The 15,521-nt window shown below is 47.8% G+C and overlaps 1 protein-coding gene and 1 pseudogene across 2 annotated transcripts in view; both read left to right on the top strand.

Annotated features, from left to right (window-relative positions):
• LIPH (lipase H) overlaps positions 1–15,521 on the top strand; it is a 57,234-nt gene that overhangs the window by 32,383 nt on the left and 9,330 nt on the right. The window contains exons 4-7 of one of the 2 annotated variants that reach the window (XM_006160781.3): positions 601–702; positions 2,849–2,938; positions 12,079–12,246; positions 14,923–15,018. In XM_006160781.3, the coding sequence (XP_006160843.1) occupies positions 601–702; positions 2,849–2,938; positions 12,079–12,246; positions 14,923–15,018 (456 nt within the window). The remainder of the gene's footprint in view (positions 1–600; positions 703–2,848; positions 2,939–12,078; positions 12,247–14,922; positions 15,019–15,521) is intronic. The other variant, XM_014592545.2, reaches the window with a different exon arrangement.
• On the top strand, positions 3,317–4,542 carry LOC102467974 (heterogeneous nuclear ribonucleoprotein C pseudogene; annotated as a pseudogene).

The raw sequence follows: 15,521 nt of genomic DNA, 5'->3' as shown, positions 1-15,521 counted from the left end.
CTAAGCTCCGTGCAGTGAGAGAGCTCATTAGATGGAGGCGGCTGTGGTGGGAAGCTGTGCTGTCAGGACTCCCTGAGCCTCAGTCCATTCACCGGTAAAATGGAAGACATAGCGACCCTGCGTCCCTCCCAGGGTTGCGAGGTGGATCAGATGGGTTAGCATACGTGAGTAAAAGAGGAAGCTGCAAAGGGGTTTTGTGAATGACAAGGGGGGGTGAAGGGAGGTTCTGGGTCATGTAAAATGGGATGAAGATGAAGACAGCATCTGCCTTTTTCTCTTTTCTGTCCCCTTCAGTGCTTTGTTCTCAAAGAGCCCACATAGCCCCACACTCCCTGTGTGCACCCTGCTTTGGGTTCTGCAGAAGCTGTGCCTCCTGGTGCAGTCTAGCTGCCAGTCTCAGGGCACTGCCAGGTGACAACTCCACTGTGGGGAAAACTCCAGGGCTGTGAGCAGGAGTCCTGATGACGCGGGGGAACGGGAATGTTCACCTAGCCCAGGGTGCCCTGCAGCTTGGGAGCCGGCTGCAGCAGGAGGGATCAGAGGCCTGGCTGCAGGTGACTCATGGCGTGGGGCTGTCAAGCGACTCTGTTTTCCTTCCAGGTCTTGACCCTGCGGGCCCTCTGTTCAACGGAAGACCTCCCCAGGACAGATTAGATCCCGGGGACGCGCAGTTCGTTGACGTCATCCACTCTGACATTGATGGTAACATTCCTGTCTTTGTGGGCCAGACCTTCCAGATTCCTAGAGCACCTCTCCCAGGGGCTCATCAGGCCAGGGCAGATCAGGTTCCTTAGACGCCCTCCACTATGGGCAGGGCTCCAAATCCACGGCAGTACAGAAGAGAAAGCAGCTGCTTTCATGCAGGTACCCAGTGTGGATGATTTTCCCATAGCCTCTCTTTTTGTTCTGATAATAGAGAGTGCGTGTGCGTGCATGCATGCACGAGAGCAAGACCGAGACAGCAACACCCTCGACAGGGTCTCATCATGCCATGACCCCCTTCCCCAGCCCTCCAAACTAGTCAGATCCTGGGGGTCCCAGCCTGCACTGCAGTCTGTGCCATCAACCGGGCCCCTGCTGCTACTTTTTCTTTTCCCTATATTTTAGGGCCTCTTCTTTTTAAAATGATCACCATACTCAAGAACAGGTTGATTTGCACATCATGAGGACAAACATTTTTGTATGTGCAACTGGGTTTAGAGGCATGATTTTCTGGTTTTGTTGGTTCTTTGTCATTTGCTTAAGCTGACAGATATGTTCAGACATCATGCCTCTCCACACCGAGTGAGCCTGACCCACCTGTACAGCTCTTCGGCTTTCTCATGGTGCAGATTTCATATCCGGGACTGGGTACATGTCATGTCCATCTGGATGGTGTTGAAGGGTGGATGTCTACATCCAGGTGTTTGGTGACGAGCTAGAGTAGGAACTCGGAGAGGACTGGCCCCTGTGTTTCTTACTCATTAAAAATCTACACAAAGGTTGGGACCAGCAGATGACATAATGGTTACATCTCTGGGCTCCCACGTAGTCAACTGTGGTTCGAGTCCCAGACCCAGTGGCTTAAAACTCACTCCGGGTGTGTGTGCCTGCGTACCCAAGATCCCGAGAGGAAAATGGAGGAAAAGGGATTGTGGTGCGGCCATCCCCCCGGGGGGGTTGATTCTCACATTCTGGCTCTCTGTCTCTCCAGTGAGCGCACACGCCCAATAGCAAAAATCTCTTAAAATAAAAAGAATTATATACATGCAAACAGCTGCTCAGGAAAACAGCAAGCAACTAGAGGGTGCTAGCCAAATATAAATAAATCTCTCATTTTATTGGCCTTGCAGTGAATGAATAACCATACTCCCTTATATCTTTAGAAATACTGGAAGCAAATCTTATTGCTATTTTTGTAGTCGCTTAGTTGGAAATCATTTCTTTCTTTCTTTTTTAAAAATTATTTATTTAATTTTATTTATTATTTTTCGATTTGACCAGAGAGAGAGAGACAGAGAGGGAAAGCAAGAAAGCTGGCTGCCAGGTCCAGGACTGAAACTGTGGTCAGCCATGTGGAAATCCAGTGCCTTAACCACCACTCCACTTGCTGGCCCCGGAGATCATTTTTTCCTAACTAGTTGGGTAGTTTTGGATAAATAATTTTTTATTTAATTCCATTTATTATTATTATTTTTTAACTTGACCAGATAGAGAGACAGAAAGGGAAGATGAGAACGCAAACCACCAGGTTTGGGACATGAACTGTGGTCAGCCATGTGGAAATCCAGTGCCTTTAACCACCATACCACATGCTTGCCCCCGGACAAATAATTTAATTAGGTATAACAATAACAACAACAATAATCATGACAATTTGTGTGTGTGCGTGTGTTAATTTAGGTTTCTGCCATAGGACATATGCACTCTCCAGAGAGAGACAGAGAGAGAAAGTGAGAAATTAATTACCTCCTGATAAAGTGCAAAGATGTCTAACACAGCATTACCTATAGTGGTTAATGTTTTAGAAATAGTTTAAATAGGAAAAGCCGGAAATGAACTATGGTGCGCTCACACAAATATAATTGCTAAAAATTGCCACGACACAATCCTTTCTCCTTCATTCTCCTCTCAGGATTTCGGGCATGCACGCACATATGCCTGGGGTGATTTCCAAGCTGCTAGGTCCAGAACTCAAACTGCATTAGCCCATGTGGAAGTCCAGTGCCTTAACCACCTGGTCACCTGCTAACCCCATGATCATAATAATTTTAATAATAACGATGCAATTCCTTGCCTGTATCATGCAAGCTAGTGAGGTATGAGATGTGGTAAGTTTAGTATAAAAGCCTAGTGTGTTCTTTTTTAGCACTGGGCTACAAGGAGCCATTAGGACACATAGACTTCTACCCAAATGGAGGATTAGATCAACCTGGCTGCCCCCAAACGATATTTGGAGGTAAGCACAGATACTTTATATTTTATAAAATAATGGTATAAACAGGCATACTTTAAAAATTGATATTATTGGGACCAGCAGTTGGTGTAATGGCTATGTTGCTGGACTCCCATGTAGTCGACTGCGGTTCGAGTCCCGGACCCAGCGGCTTAAACCTACACTGGGTGCATGTGCGTGCATGCCCAAGATCCCAAGAGGAGAATGGAGGAGAAGGGATTGTAGCGTGGAATGTAGCGTGGGGGGCGATTTCTTGCTTTCTGTCTCTCTGTCTCTCTCTGTCTTTCTGGTGAGCCCACGCGTCCTATAGCAAAAACGTCTCAAAAAAAAAAAAAAAAAAAGAAAGAAAAAAGCATTTTGTGAAGAGTTGGAGATGAAGCGGTTGTGGCCGCATTTCCTACCTCCTGCAGTCGGTTTCTTTGCCTAGAACCTGGGAGCAAGAGATTCAGAATCGAATCTCTTTTCCCTCACCTTCTTGTGAGATTTTTTTTTGATCTTCAGCTACACTTGTTTTTGGCTTTGTGAGGCATCTTACCATCCATCGCAATGGCCAGCAACGTTACCGAGACAGATCCTCGCTCCATGAGTCCCCGTGAATTCATTGGCAGTCTCAGCACTCTTGTGGTCACGAAGTCTGACGTGGAGGCAATCTTCTCGAAGTCTGGCGAAATTGTGGGTCGCTCTGTTCATAAGGGCTTTGCCTTCGTTCAGTATGTTCATGAGAGGAATGCCCGGGCTGCTGTGGCAGGAGAGGCTGGCAGGATGATTGCCGGCCAGGTTTCAGACATTAATCTGGCTGCAGAGCCAAAAGTGAACCGAGGAAAAGCAGGGGTGAAACGAGCTGCAGCGGGGATGTACAGGTCAGCACCAGAACACCCTTCTCCGTCCCCTCTACTCAGCTCCTCTTTTGATTTGGACTGTGACTTTCAGCGCGATTATGATGACAGGATGTAGTTACCCAGCACGTGTCCCCCTGCCACCTTCCTGCTGCTCGCGCTGTAGTGCCCTCGAAACCAGCGTGTGTCAGGAAACACTTCACAGAGGGGCAAAAGCTTCAATTCTAAGAGTGGACAATGAGGATCGTCTTCCAAGTCTGGAAAGTTAAAAAGAGATGACATTCAGGCCATTAAGAAGGAGTTGACCCAGATAAAACAAAAAGTGGATTCTCTTCTGGAAATCCTGGGAAAAATCGAAAAGGAACAGAGCAAACAGACAGGAGAGGTGAAGAACGATAAGTCAGAAGAGGAGCAGAGCAGCAGCTCCCAGAAGAAAGATGAGACTAATGTGAAGATGGAATCTGAGGGGGGTGCAGGTGACTCTGCTGAGGAGGGGACCTACTGGATGATGATAATGAAGATGGGGGATGACCAGCTGGAGTTGATTAAGGATGACGAAAAAGAGGCTGAGGAAGGGGAGGATGACAGAGACAGCGCCAATGGCGAGGGTAACTCTTAAGCACACAGTGGGGTTTAGAAATCCTACCCATTATTTCTTTACCTAGGCGCTTGTCTAAGATCAGAATTTTGGCCAGGTCCTCTCCCCAGTATCTTCAGCACATGCTCCCTGTTCTCCCCATCTTTGTCCCCTCATGTTCATGAATTCATACTGCTCTGCATCTGGGCCCATTTCACTTCTCTTGATGCTGTAACTCTTAAGCACACAGTGGGGTTTAGAAATCCTACCCATTATTTCTTTACCTAGGCGCTTGTCTAAGATCAGAATTTTGGCCAGGTCCTCTCCCCAGTATCTTCAGCACATGCTCCCTGTTCTCCCCATCTTTGTCCCCTCATGTTCATGAATTCATACTGCTCTGCATCTGGGCCCATTTCACTTCTCTTGATGCTCCTAGTAGTTTTGTTAAGTCTTACCCTGTAATTTTGCTTTTAATTTTGATACCTCTTTATGACTTAACAATAAAAAGGATGTATGATTTTTAAAAAAGAAAAAATTGCTATTATTTTATATGCAGTAGTTTTTATTTATTTTTAATTTGCTATAGGGCACGTGCACTTGTGAGAGAGAAAGTGAGAAAACACTTGCTGGGGGGATGGCCATGCCACAATCTCCTCTCCTCCCTTATCCTCTAGGGATGTTGGGCGCGCGCACACACACGCACACACACACACACGCGCACCTGCAGTGTTTCACAAGCTGCTCGTTCCAGCCATGTGGGATCCAACCTCCTTGGAGTCTACCTTGTGGAACCGCAACCCCACAGGCTGGTCCCATGCCATAGTTTTTAAAGGAAACATATTTCCTAAGACAATAAAGATGGTATAAATATTAACTATAAATAACTCAACTGTATCTCTTAAAAGCTATATGATTAAAAACTATTATGAAATACTTCTCTCTCTTGAAAAGGTGTGTTTTTGACCTAGAAAGTTCACATCTGGCAACCCCTCCTAGAGAGATACGAGAAAATGTAGACAAGATAAAGTATAAAGATGTCTAACACAGCACTATTTATAGCGGCTGATGTTTCAGAAAGAGTCTAAATAGGAAAAGCTGGAAATGAATTATGGTACGCTTACACAAATATAATTGCTAAAAGTCATTTTTTTCAGAGATTAATGAAAATTCTTACAATATGATATTAAGTGAAAAGACATAAAATATACAACATGATTGCAGTTTATTTTTTATTTTTTAAAGAATTATTTTATTTAACTATTTATTTACTTATTTTAATTTGACAAGAGACAGAATGAGCGTGAGAAAGGAAGAGAGAGAGAGAGAAAGAGAGAGGAAAAATGAGAAAGCAAGCCACCAGGTCCGGGACTCCAACCACAGTCGGCCATGTGGGAGCCCGATGCCCTTAACCACCATGCCATCTGCTGGCCCCTGCAGCTGACTTTTTAAGTGTATATTTGGACATGTGTAAGTATGAAAAAATGCTGTGAATAAGTATTGGTGGTAGACTCTTGATATTGTACTGTTAGGAGCTTTTGCATCCCATTTTCCTGTTTTTATTTTCAAAACAAATATATATTACTTTTTTTTTCTTTTCAGAGAGATTTTTGCTATAGGGTGCATGTACTCGCTGGAGAGACAGAGAGAGACAGAAAGTGAGAAGTCACTCCCTGGGGGTGGGGTGGCCATGTTGTAATCCCTTCTCAATTCTCCTCTTGGAATTTTGGGCACACACGCACATGTGCCCAGTGGACTCGAACTGCAGTCGGCCATGTGAGAGTCCCGCGACATAACCATTATGACATCTGCGGGTACCTATATTACTTTTGTAATGAGAAGAAAACCCATAAAACAAAAATTGGGAGTTGGAGAACAATCTGAACGTGAGATGGAGGGACAGGATTTAAAAACCCACCCACAAGTGCTCTAAATTTGTATTTTACTATTGCTAGAGGAAGTTAAAATGTAGAAATGATTCTGAAAGAAAAGCCATTCCTTAATTGGTAGCTGTATGCAGCTTCATTGGCGTGACATACTATTTGAAAGTGGTCTGGCCACAATGGCACACGTGGGGCCAACCGTATTCTACCTGTCGTCTAACTACCTCCGAGCAGCCGGAGAGAATGTACTCTGCTTACAGAGAACACCCTGCATTGCTAGTAACTTCATTCTTTCTGCAAAGGAAGATCCAGGCACAGTAAGGAAATGTTGCCTGCCAGTTTTACTCCAGTCCAGTTTGGCCCCGTGCCAACCCCGTGCTTCTCTCTTGTCCCAGCTTATTTCTCCTTGTCCTTCTTTGACCTATCCTGTGGGCACGAGTGAACTCCGGGGAAGGAAATAGTGATCTGATTCTATCACTCAGCCCCTCTCCAAACCAGTAGCTCACAATCACAGCCCTGCTTTTCATGGGGTTTTATTCCGATGATGTTTTTAAATTTATTGCCAAAAGGTGGTTTTCTCTTACCAGAGAGACAGGGAGGTAGGGGGGAAGTGCTCTCAATGGAGCAATGGTCATGCTACACTCTCTTCTCCATTTTCCATTTTTTTCCTTAGAGATTTTTGCTTTAGGGTGCGAGTGCTTGCCAGAGAGACAGAAAGTGAGAAATCACCCCTGGGGAGGATGGACATGCCACAATCCCTTCTCCATTCTCCTCTTGGGATCTTGAGCACGCACGCACATGCGCCCAGTGTGAGTTTTAAGCCATGGATCCAGGACTTGGACCGCAGTGGGAGTCCAGAGATGTAACCCTTACGCCATCTGCTGGTGCTGTTTTCTCATTTCGTTGGGATTAGGGGCATGGGCACATACATGTTCAGCGTAGGGATCGGGCTCCCTTAACCACTAGGCCACAGGCCAGCCCCTGTCAGATTCTTCACCCCCTTGCTTATCGTCTTTAGCACCCAGCTCCCTTTGTGAGGGACATGGCCTCTGGCCTCTCTGCGCTGCAGCTCTTCACCATCTCCAACTCTCTGCCACCGCTCCTTGTGCCCCAGCCTCCCGCCTCGCCACAGCGCTACCCGGCACCCACTAAGGACTAACTGGAGGCCTGCCTCTCCTCTTCCTGCCCATTCACGGCTTTGGTGCCATCTCCCGTCTTCAAGCTCTCTCAGTGCAGCCTTGTGGTAGAAGCGGCTCCGGCTGCCCCAGTGCCCGGAACCCACAGGCTCTCGGGTCTCTGCCATGTCAGTCCCACCTTTGCTCGGAGACGCTGGCGCAGGGGAAGCCTCGTTGGTCCAGTACAAGGTCCAGGCGAGCTTGTTAACTCCTCTTTGACCCTCGACAAGGCCAGGGGACCTCCTCACCGCTTGCTGACTCCCTGTGACCACTCCTCACCCCGGGGAGCGGCATCCCATCTTTGCTCAAGGCTGTCTCCCCTGCTTGCCCTCCGGGGTCGTTCGGAGCAGAGGACTCCCGGTGCCTTCTCTCCCCATGTTCGTACTCGCTCCCTCAGTGGCTCGTCTCCTCTGCCTTGAGCACACTTGCCTTCTCCTGGAAACCCCTGAGGAATCTTTGATGAGCACTAATTTTACCTCCTCCTTTGACAAACTCGTCCAGCGCGGACTTCATCTGTGCTTCCACCGCCTCACTGTCCATCACGCTAGCCCCGCCCCCACCCGACCCACAGCCCCGCCCACTCCCCTCACCCCGCCCACACAGTGCCATCAACTCCCAGGCTGCATGCAGCACCGCAGGGGTTCTGAGACTCTGGCCCTGACGGGGATCACACGGAGGGCTTGTTAAAACAGATTACACACCACTCTCCCAGGGCCCCTCATGGCCAGGACCCAAGGATTTGCATTTCCAACAAGTTCCCACGTTCCCAGATGATGCTAATCTGCTGGTCTGGGGCAGTACTTGGGGAATTTCGGTAGCAGAGCAAAGAATCAGGTTTTGGAGTTACATAGGCCTGGGTTTTAACCCCTGCGTTGCCGCTTACCAGCATTGTACCCTGGGTTCTCAGTGCCTCAGCGCTCTCATCCGTAAAGTCAGGCTACCACCACCGACCTTACAAGATGGCGAGGGTTAGCAATCTGGACATAAAAGCACCTGGTACCTAGGGTAAGTCATCCACACTAGTGTTTCTGATTTGTCTATTCCAGTGGTTTAAAAATTTATAAAATGTTGGTTGAAAAAAATTTGAAAACAAATTAATACTTAATTTGCAAGGAAAGAAATTTGTTTTTTAGAGAGTTTTTGCTATAGTGTGTGTGTTCTCACCAGAGAGACAGAGACAGAAAGTGAGAAATCCCCCCCCCCCCCCGGGGGGGTGGCCATGCCGCAATCCTTTCCAGTCTCTTCTCAAGATCTTGGGCACTCATGCACACACTCCCAGTGTGAGTTTTAAGCCAGAGGGTGGGGGACTTGAATTGCTGTTGATTACATGGGAGTCCAGCAACGTAACCATTACGCCATCTACTGGTCCCAGGGGAAAAAATTAACCCACAAAAATATCTATCATCACTATCATTCATAAAATCAAGGTCATTTTTAACAGGTACACACAAAAAAGAAAGGACATAAATGCAGAACAAGCAGAGCTTTAAATTGGATATATTTTGCTTAATGAAATACAATCTCATCCATGTTTTCCCACTTTCCTGCAGTCCAGGAAGACCCTTGTCACAGGATAGAAATGGCACTCGAGACCCACTGAGCAGTTGTACTTCCCAGTGATTCCCGACGTCTGCAGCTGTTCCCAGGTTTCCCCTGGCTACCTCCCTGGTCTCCGTCCAATGCCAGGCTTCATAACCTTTTTTCCTTTTTTCTTCTAAATTTTTGCTAGAGGATGCATGTGCTCGTCAGAGAGAGAAAGCGCTCTTCCCCCAGTGGGGTTGCCAGAGCACAGTCCCCTCTCAGGATTTTGGGCATGCTGCACACATGCCCAATGCATTTTCAAGCCACTGGGACTGGCACCCGAACAGGTGGCAATGTGGGATCCAGCTGCCTTAACTATCAGGCCACCAGCTGGCCCAGCCTTGTTACTTTTGATGTTAATGAAAAAATGTGGCAGTTCTGGTTCTTGATTTTTGGCAGCCATTGGGATTCTTCATGCTGAAGTGTCACAGACTGAGGAAGCTGCTCGTGACCGGGTTTTACCTAAGCTCTGAGCAGGAATAAGGCAGAGGGGTTGCGCTGTGCCTTCGTCCAACGAGCACTTCCTCTAATCTGCCGTGTGCTGGGATCTCCAGCTGTCAGTGAGCAAAACAGGCCAAGTCCTTGTTTTGGGAGAAACAGTATCTTTTTTAATATGAAAGATATACTTTAATTTTTTTTTTTTTTTTTTTGCAATAGGGCATGTGTGCTCACCAGAGAGGACAGAGAGAAAGAGAGAGACAGAAAGTGAGAAATCACCCCCAAGAGAAATAGGCACACTGGAATTCCTCCCCCTCCAGTCTTCTCTCAAGATCCTGGACCCACACACAAACCTACCTGGCGTGATTTTTCAAGCCACCTTGTGCAGGACTTGAAGACACAGTTGGCCATGTGGGATCCAGCACTTTCACCTCCAAGCCATCTGCTGGCGCTGAAAGACTGTTTTTAAAAAGTCAGAACTTGTGGGTAGGTGAAGGGAGAATAGCAGATTTTTGATAATTACAATTACCGGGGCAGGAATGTTATGTGCACAAGAATTTTTGTATCATTTTCTCAACTTTTGTGCTTGTTTGGTAATTCCCTTAATAAATAGCAGGTCAGTGAAAGAAGTGCCTATCTGAAGCTAGTTGTTGTTCTTCCAGTCTCCCTCTAAATAATATATCATTTTAAAAATTATCATAAAGAGATGAGGCTCGCAGGTGGCGTGGTGGTTAAGGGCACTGGATTCCCATATGGCTGACTGTGGTTCAAGTCCTAGACCTGGCAGCTTGCTTTATTGCTTTCCCTTTCTCTCTGGTCAAATTAAAAAATAAGAATAACAAATGAAACTAAATAAATAATCCTTTTTTTAAAAAAGCATCATCAAGAGGGATGTATAAATGATTATATAATGACTTGCTCTTGTGATGCCAGTTTTGCTAACTCCTCTTTTTTGGGTCCTTTTTATTTTGGGCTGTGAAAGAATTCACAAACTCAGAAAGAAAGTGGAGGGCCAGCAGGTGGTATAGTGGTCAGGGGGCGCTGGACTCCCACATGGCCAACCGTGGTTCATGTCCCAGACCTGGTAGTTAACTTTCTCTCTCACTCTGTCCCTCTCTGGTCAAATTGAAATAAATAAATAAAATAAATAAAGTTCGATGAAAGCAAAATATTTTTTAAAAAGAAAAATCATGGATAGAAAAGATTGTATTCACTTTCCAAGAGAGGAGAAGGCTGGATGGGAGCTCTGCGTCAGTTCTGAGGAGGGTAGGGGTGGTGGTGAGGCCTTGACTGGCACTATAGGAAAGACGGGCTGTGGTCGGGTCACTGAGGCCAGCCTGGATGGGACACCTACTTTTGTAGGTCCTTGGTTTGCTTCGTAGTTGTCTCTGGGTGTCATATCTGGCTGCTGTAGGCTCCGTGTAGTCCTTAGTTGGTGCCAGCTGTTGACCGGCGTTACAGTCTTTCTGTCTGGAAGCAAGAACTCAGGGAATACCAGGCCTGCCATGTGCTGTGAAGTCAAGACAGTACCATCTGCCGGGGGAGCGAGCAGGAGGAGTACCTGGGGGTTTTTGCTGGGCCTCTCCAATTAAACCATCTGAGACAGGAATCAGCCCTTTTTCATCCCTAAGGACTTGGGGGCCAGTTAACCCTTTCACGCCCGACTCTCCGTGATTCCAGGAAGGTTGACCATTTGACCCAGATGCCATCTCCTCCCGTGGCTGCAGCCTGACAGACAGACCCAGCGTCTGTTAGTCTGTGAAGTAGCCCTGCAAAACTAAACCAGGGGCTCTCCAACTTCTCTTCAGGATTATTGGTAGTGTTTGCTAAAATGCTGACTCCTGGGCCTCCTGAGTCAGAAATATATGAAAGTGGACCTGAACTGTGTATTTCTCCATTTTGACCAGAGAGAGAGAAAGCAAGCTGCCAGGTTCAGGACTCAAACCATGGTCGACCATGTGGGAGTCCAGCATCTCTAACCACCATGCCACCTATCAGCCCCAGAAACTGTGTATTTTTAAATTAAATTATCTTTGAGAGAGATTTTTGCTATTAGGACGTGCATACTTACCAGAGAGACAGAAAGCAAGAAATCATCGTCTGGGGGAATGGCCGTTGCTGCAATCCCTTCTCCTCCATTCTCCTCTCGAGATTTTGTGCATGCATGCACATGCACATGCACCCAGCATGAGTTTCAAGCCACCAGGTCTGGGCCTAGAACCGTGGTTGGCCATGTGGGAGTCCAAGGCCTTAAACACTATGTCATCTGCTGCCTCTGAACCGTGTATTTTAACAGCATGGTTACAATGCACACAGTGTCTGGAGTCACACTGAGTGGCAGCAAAAAATCATAGCCAAAGGGGCAGTGGACGTCTCTAATTAAAACATATTTGCACAAATTCTGGCCATAAACTTAGCTTGATGTAATCTTTCCTCCTGTCTTTTGTCAGCAGAAATCTTTCCCAATGGCTTCATACAGGTTAAGTGGAATCAAGTACTCTGAGGCTGTTGGTGTAGTCCTGGTGTGGAGGGCCTGGGTGACAAAGCGTGTGTGTGTGTGTGTGTGTGTGTGTATGTGTGTGTGTGTGAAATATGTACTATACCATGTACTACTAAATGCTTCAGCGGCTCTACTCTCATCATCTTTGACAAACAGGATTGCAGTACTTTAAATGCGACCACCAGAGGTCCGTGTACCTGTACCTTGCTTCTCTGAGAGAGAACTGCACTGTCACTGCGTACCCCTGTGACTCCTACCGGGACTACAGGAACGGCCAGTGTGTGAGCTGCGGTGTGCCTCAAAAGGAGTCCTGTCCCATTCTGGGTAAGTCCGACAGGTGGTTTTCTCCCCGGCCTACAAAGAGCTCTCTTTTGGTATGAATCTCAGAATCATTTTACTATCCAAAAGTGGCCCTGAAATTGTATTTTTGTTTTCTTTTTTTGGGGGGAGGTTTTTGCTATAGGGCGTGTGCACTCACCAAAAAGAGAGAGACAGAGAGACAGAAAGAGGGAAATCATCCCACAGAAGGGATGGCCACGCCGCAATCCCTTCTCCTCCATTCTCTTGGGATCTTGGGCACGCACACACACTCAACTGGCGTGAGTTTAAGCCACTGGGTCTGGGACTTGAACTGCGGTCGACTACATGGGAGTTCAGCGACATAGCCATTACGTAAGCTAACTGCTGGTCCCCTGAAACTGTATTTTCTAGCCAGTTTATCCTTCGAACTACTTTAGTCTCTAGGGGAAACAAGCAATGTTAAAAGCAACCTGAGGGCCGGCAGGTGGCATGGTGGTTGAGGCACTGGACTGCCACATGGCTGATTGCAGTTTGAGTCCTGAACCTGGAGGCTTGCTTTCTCACTTTCTCCCTCTTTCATGTCCTATAGCAAAATTGAAAAGAATAACAATGAAATAAACAAATACTTCTTTAAAAAGAAGAAAAGCAATCTGTGGGCCCCCTATGCCATGGTGGTGAAGGCGGCTGGATCCCACATGGCTGGCTGCGCAGCTTGAGTACCAGACCTGGTGGCTTTAGAGAGGAGCTGAGTGCAGGCGCATATGTGCCCGCCCACATTCTCTAGCGGAGAATGGAGGAGAGACTACGGCATGGGCATGGCCATCTGCATGTGGGGGTGCCTTCTCATTTTCTCATTCTCTCTCTGTGTCTCTCACTAGCAAGTGAGTGTGCCTCCCAGCAAATTCGAAAGAAGACAAAAAAGTGATCCGTACAGGATTCTATCTAGAAGGTAGTATGGCCTCTTTGCATGCCTTATTCTAGCACAAAAAGGAAGGTTCCGGAGGGTTTCCAAGCCAGGGCACAGTCGCTTTACAGCACTTGCTCCTGTGCACAGAGCCTCTCTCCCAGGGGAGGGCCTTCACTCAGGAGGGCCTTAGCCCACCCTTAGCTCAGAGACCTCTCTGTCAAGTGAGCCTTCGGAGCGGTCCCGCCCAACAAGTCGTGTCTGGAAGTTCTCCTGCTGCACACTCTGGCTGTGTGTGCCCGTGCCAGCCATGGGGCGAGTGACAGGTAGTGTGGAGGCCCGGGGGGTATCTGCTAGGGGTTCGCGGACACCGACAGGTGGCTAGGACTTTGAGACTGGGTGGCTATGAGCATGTCCTATCTTTCTCAAAAGCTTAAACCCAAGTTAACAGTAAGACATATTAAAGGCAAGGACTTCTCAACCTTGATTGTGCATTAGAATCATGCAGAGAACTTTCAGAGAATACTGATGCTTGGGCTCCGCTACAGTACCGTAGGCAGGAAGGTGCCTCTGCCTGATGCTGCAGCCATAGGGGAGGCCTCAGGTTCGAATCTCAGGTAGACCTGAGCATGCTAGGAATATTGGAAGGCATGCCCATGATTTTGCTGGCTATAAGACTGGGGGAGGATTTCACGATGTTGTAAGACCCTGTCAAGAGCACCTCTTTCTCTCTCATGAAATAAAGAAATAGGGCCAGTGGGTGGCGTGGTGGTAAAGATGCCGGACTCACATGGCTGACCGCAGTTCAAGTCCTGGACCTTATAGCTTGATTTCTCACTTTCCCTCTTTCTGTTTCTCTCTGGTGAGCCTGAGCGCCCTGTGGCAAATTTAAAAATTAAAAAAAAAAAATTATTTATAAAGAAATATCTTTAAAGCAAAAATCACATATTTAGGGATCAGCAGTTGGCATAATGGCTATGTTGTTGGACTCCCATGTAGTCGACCGCAGTTCAAGTCCTGGACCCGGTGGCTTAAACATACGCTGGGCGCATGTGCATGTGTGCCCAAGATCCTGAGAGGAGAATGGAGGAGAAGGGATTGCAGCGTGGCCATTCCCCCTGGGGGTGATTTTTTGCTTTCTGTCTCTGTATCTCTCTCTTTCTGGTGAGCGCACGCCCTATAGCAAAAATCTCTCAAAAAAAAAATCACACATTTATTAGGAAAAACAAAAACAAAAACTGATGCTGGATCCCATCCCAATCAGTGAAATCAGAATCTGGAGGCTGTTTCTCCAGGGGTGGGGGCAGAGGAGAGGAAGAGCCCCATCTAGACAGCACTCGGCCTGGTTCCCTGCAAGCACAGACAAGAAGGACGCTTATCTGCTTGATGACATTGGCATGTGGCACGCCCAGGCCCTGTGCAGTGCCAGGGCCAGCTGTAGTTCTTCAAGAAGGCACACTGCTTCGTGAGAGTGGGGCTGCTTTAGGTACAAATCTGAACCTGCTTAACTAGAAAGTTCATGCGTCACTGAAAACGGTGCCATCTTTAGGTCTCGCCTGGGTGTGTGCTCCCCACTCTGCTGCTGAGACCCGGTAAAACAGAAAAGCCACGCAGAGGTGGAGTTAGCCAGCTAGATGGGGGGCCCTGTGGGTCCTCTCGTAGCGTGCCAGGGTCGAGTGGGAGGGAGGAGGTTTGGGTGGGGGCGGACACAGTCCGACTCACTGTCCTCGCCCCCTCGGTCGCTTTTCCATGGATTCCATACCTGCCGATGCTGCGCTTTCCAACGCGTTTCCCAGGCTACTACGCGGACGACTGGAAAGACTACTTACTGGAGAACCACCCTCCGATGACCAAGGCCTTCTTAGACACAGCCGAGAAGAAGCCATTCTGCAGTAAGTGGGAATGTGATTGTTTGCTTTGCCCAACCCTTTTATTCTGGGAGTGGCCGGGCCTCAGCTTCAGGGCCACTGCTTGGCACATGGGGGCCACAGGGAAACACGGACCATGGAGCTGGCAGGGCCTAGGTTGAATACGGACTGTCACCCAACAGCTGTGAGGCCTTGATCTTTCGACCTGCTTCCCAGTGTTCTGGTTGGTAAACTGGGGATAATAATGCCTGTCTTCTGGGTTATTCAGTGGAAAGAAAACTCTCAATAAACTTGGCTTGTTCGCGTCACTGGAAGGCCATTGTAATCACTAAGATCTTCCAGAAGATTGATTGATTTCCCACAGGACATGAAATTAGAGCTAGGAAACACTGGTGCCAGCCCCAGCTGTGGGCCAGCTCTGAAGCAACCAAGGTCATCTGAAGGTATCCAGAGGTCGCGTGCTCCAGATGAGGCTAGACGGGGCAGCCGATGGCAACTCTGGGGCTGACCTTATTCCTTAATTGGGT

Source organism: Tupaia chinensis, unplaced genomic scaffold (assembly GCF_000334495.1).
Source record: "Tupaia chinensis unplaced genomic scaffold, TupChi_1.0 Scaffold000708_1, whole genome shotgun sequence".
In the NCBI taxonomy this organism is placed as follows: Eukaryota; Metazoa; Chordata; class Mammalia; order Scandentia; family Tupaiidae; genus Tupaia; species Tupaia belangeri.
Note: the sequence above shows the minus strand (reverse complement) of the source record. Positions and strands in the feature narration are given on the sequence as shown.